The sequence below is a fragment of the Amphiprion ocellaris genome, chromosome 6 (assembly GCF_022539595.1).
Source record: "Amphiprion ocellaris isolate individual 3 ecotype Okinawa chromosome 6, ASM2253959v1, whole genome shotgun sequence".
Classification (NCBI taxonomy): domain Eukaryota; kingdom Metazoa; phylum Chordata; class Actinopteri; family Pomacentridae; genus Amphiprion; species Amphiprion ocellaris.
Window position 1 is genome coordinate 23,362,720 of NC_072771.1, and position 11,917 is coordinate 23,374,636.

Consider the following 11,917-nt stretch of genomic DNA (forward strand, 5'->3'; position numbering starts at 1 on the left):
GCTTCGGGGACGCAGTCTCTGCCAGACTATTCCCAGAGATATTAGGAACAACCCATTCCAAAGAACTAGTGAATGATTTGTGAGCTTGGTGAATCATGAGTGTCTGAAAGTCTGTTACACATTATCCTTCTGCCTGTAACTGACACCAATTCCACTGCTGTGGTTACACCTCTGACCTGATTGAAGGAAACCAAAAAAATTAAATGTGGGCAAGTTGTTATATTGTTGCTTAACGCCCTACAGCTGCATTCGACCCTTGCCCAAAGGACAGTGTGCAAGTTGCAGTGATTTAGCTTGCTTATGTTTCATGTATACGTTTCATTCATACCAGCAACTCCTGCCTCCTTTGAGTTGCAGCATTAGCAAGGAAGCCTTTCCTCCCACATGCAGGCAGAAGACACCTTGTTTTGGTTAATTAGGTGGGTGCTCACAGAGCCAGTCAGCTCCAGTCTGGCAAAATATGTGTCAGCACATTAAGGACAACCACAACAAACCATGCATGCACTGTCAACACAAACCCAGTGGGGTGTGTAGGTTATGCACCTTGATGAATAAACTATTCGTAGAAACCAATTATGTCAACCGATGCTGCGTTTATGCCAGAGGAAGAGCTATGCCATGCTGAGGTGTTTATAAAAAGGACAGCACAGATAGCTACTGCAGTTGCTCTGCAAAATAATCTGGCGTGTTAATATTAACATGAAAGTTAAGCCCTCTCCACATGGGGAATGTAAAATCTTACAGGTTCAGGTCAAAGCTCAGCATTTGGGCTCAAGGGAACAAGAGCAGAAATCTAACAGTGATTTTCTCAGTCCATATCTCTGTAATTATAGCTAACGGGGACATGCTCCCTTCTTAATATTAATGGCACACACTGATGTTAAGCATGCATTTCTTGGCTTGTTATCAAGCAGACACGATTGTGGTATCAATATAACTACACATCACTTAACCTTTGACAACCGCACAATACTGGCAGTAAGAAAAACCTCCTTTGCACAGCGGTCAAGAGAGCTCTGTTACTGCAACATAAGGAAACGCATGATACTCAACAAAACATGAGCAAATTAAGAAAACATCTTCAGTTTGACAACATAAACCAATACAAGCACACTGCACATACACATAACAGTGTAATACAGAAACACACTGCAAGTATCACCAACAACAAAGAATCTGTTTCCAGGAGACGCGAACTATTAATGTTTAGTTTTGGAATCTAAGGTAACAGGGTACAGGCAAGTTAATCTACCAGTAGGTTTTGCTAACATAACAACAACACAACATACCACATTTAACTGTGTTTTTTTCTCAGATTCATTGAATTAGATGATTAATAATAATCAAAAGGATAACACTAGATGCATAACAGACATCTGCAATAACATCTGGATAATATGATTTAAAAAAAAAAAAAAAAAATGCACCAAAAAAACAAACATTTTAACTCATTTTCCAAAACAACTGGCATTCAGCCAACAAGATTAAATTCAAAAGTCACAAAGCATTGATAAACTATCTTTTCCAAGTCAGGTTCATCACTTTTTTTTGCATCCCCTGGAAACAGATCTGTTGTCATCTGCTATCTGCAGCATGTTTCTGTATTTGGCTATGTTGTATTTGCAGCATGTTTCTGTTTTGTATTGTGTAGTGTATATTTCCAGCACAAGTTGATTGTCTTTTGTCTATTTGCATTCATGTTCTTACACTGCAATACGATGAGCTCTCTCAGCCACGTACATTTGACGCTAAATCCATATAAAATTGATACAAAAACAGAGATGCTGAGTGTCTAAGGCCAACCAGATCAATGCAGAGACCAACACAAACAAAATACCGAACCTTTACATCTTCCATAGAAGTGACATATTAATGGAGAGCAAGTGCAGATGATAGTTAAGATTACAGAGAAAAAATTTGTTTGCTACATGCAAACATGGTCAAGGAACATCCTGCATGGGTTACAAAGCTCTCCTGTGAAACTTTACTTCCTGCACTTAAAACAATGCAGGGAGAACTTGTCTCCTGAAGCAGGACAGACTAGTACATTTGTTTACAACTCCACAAAGAAGGCCTTCCTGCCATTGTCCAATCTGTGACAGACTGTGCTGAACAAGATGCAGCATTTGGAATCTAGAACATAGGTCTATCCGACCTCACCGCATTAGTAAACTACCCTCTTGTGGCTTTCAGCTACAGTATTTCTGGCTACACTTCGTCTTAAGGAAGCCTGCGTCATGCATCCAAGTCATGCTGGTCATGAGTTTGTGTTTGTGTAAATGCCTGTGTGCGTAATGAGAGAAGTTTAGCACTTGTGGTAAGGCTGGGTGTGTCCAAAAATTAGGATAACATCATTCACTAACAACAAAGATTAAATAGATTGCCTCAGGGTGGATCTGTGTCAAAGAAAATCAAAAAGGTTCCAAAAAAACTACAAATGTAAACCAGCTGTTTTGTCTCCAGAGACATTTGTTGTTAGTTCATAGGCAGATGTTAAAGATCAAGTGGACCTAGAACATTAAAGCAATCTACTGTATAACAATTACACACTGAATGCTGAATTGAACATTGAACATGTACGGTTATGTGCACCATATATCAACATGATGCAAAGTATGTTTATTTCATTGTATGTTTCAAAAAGGTGCCTGTCTGTCTGTCTGACATACTATCAATGAGGATATTTTTATTAACCCTGCTGGCTGGTTTTCATTTGTGCCGTGTCACAAGAGGTAATTGGATAAACAGTTCTGTTTTAATGGGTCATTTTGACCTGCAGAGTGGATCTGGTATCTGAATGTAATTGGACTGGGAACTCAAACAAAAACTTCCCTGTCTAATTAGGATTTTCTTCACAGAAGATATATTGACATATTACAGTTGGAAAGACACAGGTATAAATAATAAAATTCTGAATAATAACTGAAGTTTCAGGGTTCGGATGGCGACCATATGGGTTCATTGTCTTGACTTAGGGGACCCTTCAATAAAACAGAGCCAACATTAATTGTTATTAGTAATAATAAGTGCTTTTCTGACGATAACAAATCAGAACATCTGCTGTTGCCACTGATATTGGCATGTAACTAACAAAGCCACTGATACTTTATCAGTTAATTATTATTGCTTCTGTTTTGTCAATAATCACACACTAAGAAGTCATTTAGATAAAGAAAAATAGAAGTTCTTCAAACAGCCACTTAAAGCTGGCTCCAAAAGCAAATAAATACCCACAGACCACCATGTTAAACACATGACACAAGCCCAGCTTTACAGTAGAAATAAATACGTTTACAGCCTGGTACAAAAAATGATTTGTCTTTATAGCTAATGACCCAGTTCATAATGATTTTCCAAGAGGGTGGATTTTGTATAACTCATCCTTTTTATTTGTATTAAGGCTTAAAGGTATGCATAATTAAGGGCCTGTCCACCTAGAATGACAGGTGGGTGCCTTCATAGGATAGATCACGCACCACCTGTGTGCTTATTTTTGAATTAAAAACCTTGAAGTGATGTCACAAAGGGTGAATTCAACTTTATTTAAATGTTTTATTTTTCCCCCACATGAAACACTAAAAACTGTTTTGGCAACATCAGCGAACTTGAGCTGTGGACGAACCAATCTTAAAAAAGTGGAAAATTCAAGTATTACTTCAAAGATCAAAACCTGGGTGCACTTAATGAGTTGCTTATTCATGGTTGCTTTGTTTTAGTGACTGCTGACTCCAGTGATCAGAATTTAATCCCACGCTCTGTGGCTTGCAGTTTAATTAGGAACTGCTTTAATCCTAATCTAACTTGACACCTTTCGCAGAACAGAGGTTCCATTGCACAATAGGCAGAAGTGACAGAAAGTCAGTAGTACCGGGATGGAAATAACAGGAAGCAAGAAAGTGAGAGTCAAATGCAGTCATTTTGAGGTTAACGTTGGTGTCTTACCAATTACCGCTTCCTTAATTAGGGCATTTCAGCCCGCCTTCCACTAAAGTTCTGACAACACACGCTAAAAAACAACTAACACACTATAATGTAGGCATGACCTGATTATGATGGTGCTTGAATCTGTGCTCAGTTAAGCCTACCCAGCCTTGTAAACCCATACTATCCTGTGACATAAGCAGATAATGCAGGCTATTCAAACAGCCTTTACTGAGTCAAAGTGCAAGTGCAGTGGTCAAACAATAACTTATGAGAAAATGCTGCAAGGAGCAAAGGAGTCTGTACACATCCACACAAAGAGTGGTCCTCGCATCGCCACGACACACTACAGCATGCTGCAATGGAAGAAGCACAAGAAATTAATAATGGGGAATAATCTCTGTGACACTGGGTGGGGTTGTCACAAAATCAGTGTGTAAAAAGAGGCGTGATCTCACTTCCTGTTCTTTTTCTGTTCAGATGGATGCCCTCGTGAAGATGACAGGAAGCGGTTTGGTTTTGCTCAGGCACCCTACAGAAACTCCTTGAAGTCATCAAATTTATACTGCCATTTGAGTAGCTCATTTGTAGAAGGGAGCCATGCTGTCCACTGACTCAGCACCTCCCCTGACTTGTTCTCATGAATGTTTACAGCTCCGTGTCATCATCCAACATGCATGCTGATTCTGTCTTTATCTGTCATTGCAGCTTTATGCTAATACAAACCCTATTTAATCACACGCTGCTTCGTTCTCTTCTGTACCATATTGTCCTCGCTTTCTCTCCATCACAATATTTCTCAGCCACTCCTTGCAGGGATGTTCACTGAACACACAAACTGTCCAACATGATCAAACATTAAACAAACCGAATGACTGACACAGGAACACACCCACCATAATTCCTATAAGCTACAACAAAGCAAACAGTATAAAAAAAAAAGTGGTTGTCTTCAGTCAGCATGTTCCATTAAGCTCCTCTTATCTTCAAGGCTTTTTTTCCCCTTCATTCCCCTCCCACTTTACCGTTTGGCCTCCTCCAGGTGACACAGGTACTCATAGGCGATGTTCTGTCGCCTCCTCTCATCCATCTCCTCTGCTGACAGCCTCTCATCATCCTGAATGGCTGGAAAAAGCAAGAAAACTCTAAATTACACCATTATCATCATCATTCAACATACTACGTAGTGTGTAATTTCCTATTGTTTCAAATTACCCATGATTACAGTTGAAGAAATGCTGTTTAAGCTGGACAAGAGGAAGTCAATAATACTGAATCACTGCTGAGCTTTAAGGACTGCATTGCTTGTATTTATGAAGATTCATCCCAAAGCAGAGAACTTTATATTCACATATGGAGTTCGCTTAAAGATGACACGACTTATTTATATACACTGATTGTGAAGAATCGCCTCACCACAGAAACGGCTTCCCCTCTAACAGGTTTTACAGAGCTGCAATTATTAACTGCTTAGTTGTAAACAATTAAAATAGTCACTAAGTATGACAATCCATTAATCTGTCTGAGTAATTTTTGAAGAAGTATAAATATTCTTATTCCAGCTTCTGTCATTTGAGTATAATCTGTTTTTTGGTTGGGGACAAAGCAAGATTTTTGAGGACGTCACCTTGGGGTTTTGGGAAACACTGACGGACATTTCTCACCATTTACCGACATTTTATAGACTAAACAACCAATCGATTAATCCAGAACCTAATCAACAGGAAAACAGAGGGATATTTTCTGATAAAGGACGTTTATTTAAACCGTTAAGAGCTGAAGTCCACTCTAATAGATCCCACGCTCCACTGAGGCTCTGTATGATGGAGAAGAAATGACCGTGTCAGAAAGGCCTCAGTGGTGCGTCCAGCTGACAAGTGACTTCTGCTGAGAGTTGACCTTTACCTGCAGCTTAATGAGATCTCTTCCGCTCCCAACGCTCCTTACCCCACTCTAATCCAATCAAATCTCTTTATTTCTGGCTGAGTGAAAGTACGATCTCAGACGCAGGGGATCAGGAGAAGAAGAGAACTTTCTCTGCTGACTGGAGTACAGGCTGGTGGCTGACGTTTCACGTGGAATAGCACAGTCTTTAGGGTTTATCTCTTTTTTTACTAGACTGTAAAGTTAAAATTTAAGGAATCAATACATGCACTGGGGTATATTTTTAATACTGATAATATTTCAGTTAAAAGTTGCTGTAATTCTTTTTTGTGGCATTTTATATTTGTCATTTTAGTCCCATATTGTATTTGTTTTAACCAATAACTTTAATGTGAAGTCTAAGACTGCTTTTTATGTGGGACATTGACCTCTTCCATCAAGTGTCTACGCCAGAATCTTCTAAATCTCTCAAGCGTACTCTGTTATATTCTGTCCATTCATCAGCCACCTGCAGAGACATCCGTTCGCCAAGTCTCAGTAGAGGCTCGACAAATAATACTCATGTGCAGAGAGGCACAAGCCAAATGCAGGCATTTACAGACACACAAACAGTTATCCCACCGCATGGCTGAAATGTTTTATACCCTCAGTTTCCGGCCATACAAACATAGATTAGCGGCCCAGCTGTGCAGAAGTCATGGATGAAAACACACATGAACGCTCGTCCCAGTGCAGCCATTACACACCACCTCTACTGACTCACGCACACACTTCCTGGAAGAGCCCGTCTGCACTCTTGCAGTGAGCGTTATATTTAACTATCAGGATGGGTTTGTTGCGTTTGTGTGTCACAGGATCACCGGACCTGAGTGACAGTCTCTGTGACTATGACTCAAGCTTTTGTTGAGCTGCAGGGTTGCTCTGTGTTTTTGTAGGCCCAATGAGAAGCCACGAGTCATGACCGAATTTGCTTTTCGGTTTGTCCATTTCACATGCAACTCAACTTAAGAGTAAGGTTAGTAGGACATTTAATAAAATAAATACTAGGGAACTGCTTTGCTTTAGTCCCTTGCAAGTTAAAATGCACGCTGGGGCAACTTTGCTTTGTTTTATTCAACAATGGCAACAAATGATGAACATCTTATCATGCAGTCTGCAACAAACCACTCATTATTTGTGCTTGTTTGTGGAGATACAGTTCTTGTGGAGCTACAGTAGCAAGAGGTGGTCAATAAAATTTATTGAGTGAGAGGTGATTAAAAAAAAGGACAGAGAAGACCTAAATGATTGGTATTGTCTCTCCAAGCTGTACTTTGCCCACAGATGTTGGTCAATGACAAGATATCTCCAGTAAACCCTACTTCTGCAGGTATTACAAGCTTTTTGTTTGTTTGTTTGCTTGCTTGTTTGTTGATTTTTAATCAAATCCAGTGACATTCTCGCGGAGTTAGTTGTACATTTCTCAACAGCAGCAGAAATCCAGAGTTAATGATTAACCTATGAGAAAAATACCTGATGTGTAGACATGCTGATATGCTGGCTTCTGCCATTAAATAAACAGATAAAAATCACTGTGGTGCGTTCAGGGCAACCTTGAGATAACATAACTTAAAAAGTTAAGCGGGAGCGTTATTTTACCAAGAACGTGGGTTTATAGCTTTAAAAGTCTTTTTTGCTCACTTTAGTGCTTTTTAGAGCACATTTCATTGCTATTTTATCTTATTTCCAGTGGATGCCACACCTACTGAAGGTATCCTGCAGTCAGGTGCAGGTGAAGCACCTGTTGCTCATCAAACATGTCCTAACGTTAGCTGACGTTCATCAACTTCTCCTCATGAAGACTGAAGTTAAAAAGTCTGTAAGGTTGGGGGAAAGGACCGTCAGAAATTGTGTCACTTACTTCCATAACGTGGCTTGTGTAACGTCGCGGTTTCTTCATGGTACATCCTGCCGCGTTTCCTCCACTTGTGAACTCGTCTGAACTGGAAATTACTTCGAGCTAACCGTTAACAGCCAGCAGGACGCCGCCTCTCAGGGTCCACTGGTGTCAGTAAAGTAGCTGCTGGGAGGGAAGAAATAACAGTTTCCTCAAGTTTCACGAAAGTGTCAACTGTGACCTGCAACAGAAAAGCCCCATGGTGCGCAGTAGTGGTGCTGCCTCCTGAACAAAATGCTCCTGCCTGGTGTTATCTGTGAAATGAAATGATTGACAGAAAGGAGGTGCGCCACCTGCTGGTCACAAGCTGCTGCTCCTGCTTTCACTGCTGCTGGGAGGAAAAGGAGAAAACACCTCTGCTCTGTTGCAATAATGAACCCACATTTGAAGAAAACCTGACAGTAAATAATGGTTCATCAGAATGCTCTCAGGCTCTTAAAAGCACCATCACCATTTCAAGAACCTCTCTATGCACCGATCAGCCACAACATTATGACCACTGACAGGTGAAGTGAATAACAGTGATCATATTGGTACTATGTGGTGTTTTGCTGGAAAACCTTGGATTCTGGCATCTGCGTTGATGAGACTTAGACACTCAAAGAAATGTCCCAGAACAAGCGCACTCCTTCATGTAAATGAAAATCCCAAATGTCACTGGCCTACACCTGCAGAACAATGCACCCCAGCACATTGCAAAAACATCAACCAATCAGAAACACCTTGAGGAAGATGACAATCGCCTAAGATGTTGATTTGACCTCCAAACTTCCCAGACCCCATTTTGATCAAGCATCAACAGGATGCAGTGGAACGAGTTTGATTCGCAGAGTACCCAAAGGATCCACTGCCGACATCCTGCCAGACCCCATAGGACACCCTGAGAGGTCCTCTGGTCCATGCCCAATGGTTCAGAACATTATTGAGGACATGAAGGGGACCAACACAATGTTAGGCAGGTGGTCATAATGTTATGCCTGATCGGCATATAGGGGATGGTTCTTTACATGCTACAGGGTGGGCCATAAGTTTCCATACATAGAAAAAATAAACATTTTATGTTGTACAGCCACTTTTATTTATATAATGTGCTCTATATGATAACCATTGTTTCGAAAACAAATATTAATATGTGTTTTCCACTGTTGATGAACTTGCATTAGCACAGTTGAAGTTACGCTTGTAATGGTGTTGGTGATACGTTCCTTGAGATGATTTATGTCTCGTATCTTCACCTGATACACCATGGCCTTCAAGTGCCCCCAAAGATAGCGTCAAACGCATCTTCTAGGATATCTGAAACATAAAAAAAATACATTATACATTTTCCTATGTATAGAAACTTATGGCCCACCCTGTATATGTGACACTAGACAGTTTTAACCCCCGAGCAATAACTACACTAAACACTGCTCACTGTTGAGTTCACATTTGAAATATACTTTTCGTGCATTATTTTTTAAAACGTGTTTTTTGTGCAATTACAAGGAAATGGTGCAAATTGAATGTGGGAATGTAGTGTGGTTGTGGTTCCACTTTTAGAGTCTTAGTTACTATTATTATGATTATAATGATTATTACTTTTGTCTGCTATTTATAAGCTGTTTTTAGTGTTGCACAGGTTAGGTCTGCACTTCAGTGTTTGTCATTGTACACATACAATGACAATAAAGATATATTGATAAATGTTCTTCCTTGTTTTGTTTTTTTATATATATATTTGGTTGGCAGGTGATAGCATAAAATTAGAGCGGCAACTAATGATCATTTTCATCATCAGTTAATCTGCAGATTATTTTCTAGATTAATTGTTAACCATCTGGTCAATAACAAATCGTAGTTTCCCAGATCGCCAGCTGGCAACTTGTATTGTTTTATTTTGTCAGAACAACAGTCCAGGACCAAAATATGACCTTTAGCACAATGGAAAGGATCCAGAAATGTTACTTTTTTCCATTTTCAAAATAAGCATCTTTCAGTGGTTCCGTACAGAACTTATTTTTACTAAAGTTCTTTGGAGCATCATTCATGGCAAATTTAATCATTTCTTGAGCACTCTTTGAGTCGAGTCTAGTGGTTCTTTGAAATATTGTTTGTTAAAAAAAACTGTTCTCGCTAAAAGGTTCATTGTGGAACATAAAATGTATCTTCTTTTTTCTGTGGCATTCCTGCCATGAGCCATTTTTGGTTCTGCCACGAACAAGTAATGATTAGCACCTTTATTTTTCTAAGTGTAATGTCACACAGAGGTGTATTTGCCAATGTGAATTTATTTATCACCTTTAACAGGAAAGGCAACTCAAGGTGCTTTACATAATACATAAAAATGTTTGTACTATATAATATTGCTGTACTCTCTTAGAAAGAGAAGAGAAACAAGGAAGTCCATTTTGTAGTTATGTATGCCTAGCTTAGATTTTTCATTTGCATTTAGACTTTGCTTTATTATTTTATCTCAATTTCTATTTCTGAGGTTATTTTATTTTAGTTCAACATAAAACCATTTTTTAAAATCTCAATATTTACATTAGATGCAGATTATCCGGGTCTGGAAAACAAAGCCAGAGCTCAGGGCTGTCTTTTTAAAACACAGCAGAAAGAAGACAGTATCTGAAACGTATCACAGGTCAGAATCTTTGTTTTTCCACTACTAAAAACTGAAAAAACATCCATCCATTAATTTTCTATACACCGCTACATAGAGACAGACAACCAAATACACTCACCTTTACTAAAAACAAACAAACCAAAAAACGCACAAAGGAATTATTTTACATTTTATTTTGGTATTAAAATTATGGAGCTCCTCTGAATAATACTTGAGATAACACTAAATGGGAGTTTTAGAAACAGTTTTTATATTTATATATATATATATATATATATATATATATATATATATATATGGGCTTTTTTTTCAACTACACAAATGAGATCTTTGGAGGGGCTTCTTGAGTAACCTTTGCTACAAAGTTCCTCAAAGAAGTATTTTGAACTCGAAAGGTTCCTTCACAGTTGCAAAAGGACCACTGAGGCACTTCTATTTCTTATAATTCTAAGATTATAGAAAAATGTGTAAAAGTCCTCAAAGTCAAATTTAATTTTGACATATTCTTTTATACCTGCATGGATCCCACTGTTAAACTACCGTACATTTTGTTACTGTACTCATTTCAGTACCTAATTTTGGCCACTAGATGGCAGCATTACTTTGAAATCATGGCTTAGGAAACCTCAGTGAACACAGCTGTACAGTGTGTTTCTCTGCATGTATTTAGTTGGCAGGTACACGTAAAGGTTCATTTCTAACAGTGATGATACTCTACATGTTGGAAACTCTTTACAGTGTTGTACAGCATAATTCAACAGACTTCACACAAACACTACAGCACCAGAAGAGACCAAATCAACACGTCTCTACCAGTTTCAACTAAAATTGAACAATAAAATGCTTGTGAAGATAGGATTTATTGCAGGACTGTTTTATAGTCCATTGATTCATGCTGCACTTTGAATTGCAGTGCAATATTTTTTATTAGGTGGGTCAAATACACAGACAACTGCACTTATTTTGTATTGTTTAGGTTTCATCCTTCAGGGAAGATTTCACTGTAAGTGTGGTTTCATAGCCTCTCCTCGTGATACGTTAAGCTATGGTTTAATTACCTGTCCTTTTTGGTGCAAATGTCTGCTGCCAGATTCACTAACATAATACACTGATTAGCCACAACTGACAAGTAAAGTAAATGAAAGTGGTCATCTTGTCACAATGCAATGTTCTGCAGAAAAGCCTGGGGTCTTGGTATTTAGGCGAGTTGTAGTTTGACACATATCACCTGCCAAAATATTGTTGCAGACCAAGCACACTCCCTATGGCAAATGGCACTCCTTAGCACCAACGACTACCCCCAGCAGAACAATAAACCCTGTCAAACTGCAAAAACTGCACAGGAATGAGCCAAGGAACATGACAAAGAGCTCAAGGCAAAGAACCCAGGCTCAAACCTCCAAAAGAAGGCTGATCCACAAAGACGCCACTCCGACCCTCAGGACCCTCAGAGGTCCAGCTGTTTTGGTGGCCTTACAGTATTGATGTACTGTATATAAAAAGAACAGAATTTAGTTTTATTCTGGGGTTCAACAGGTTGAAGGATGTGAAAGAAGACAACAGCATAA

General features: G+C 39.1%; 1 protein-coding gene across 1 annotated transcript in view; it reads right to left on the reverse strand.

Annotated features, from left to right (window-relative positions):
- The window catches only part of iqgap2 (IQ motif containing GTPase activating protein 2), a 33,869-nt gene extending 25,880 nt beyond the window's left edge, over window positions 1-7,989 (reverse strand). Inside the window, exons 1-2 of the mRNA XM_023281485.3 lie at window positions 7,706-7,989; window positions 4,947-5,046 (exon numbers count right to left, since the gene is read on the reverse strand). Coding sequence (XP_023137253.2) covers window positions 4,947-5,046; window positions 7,706-7,751 — 146 coding nt within the window. The 5' untranslated portion in view covers window positions 7,752-7,989. The remainder of the gene's footprint in view (window positions 1-4,946; window positions 5,047-7,705) is intronic.
- Window positions 7,990-11,917: the final 3,928 nt, after the last annotated feature.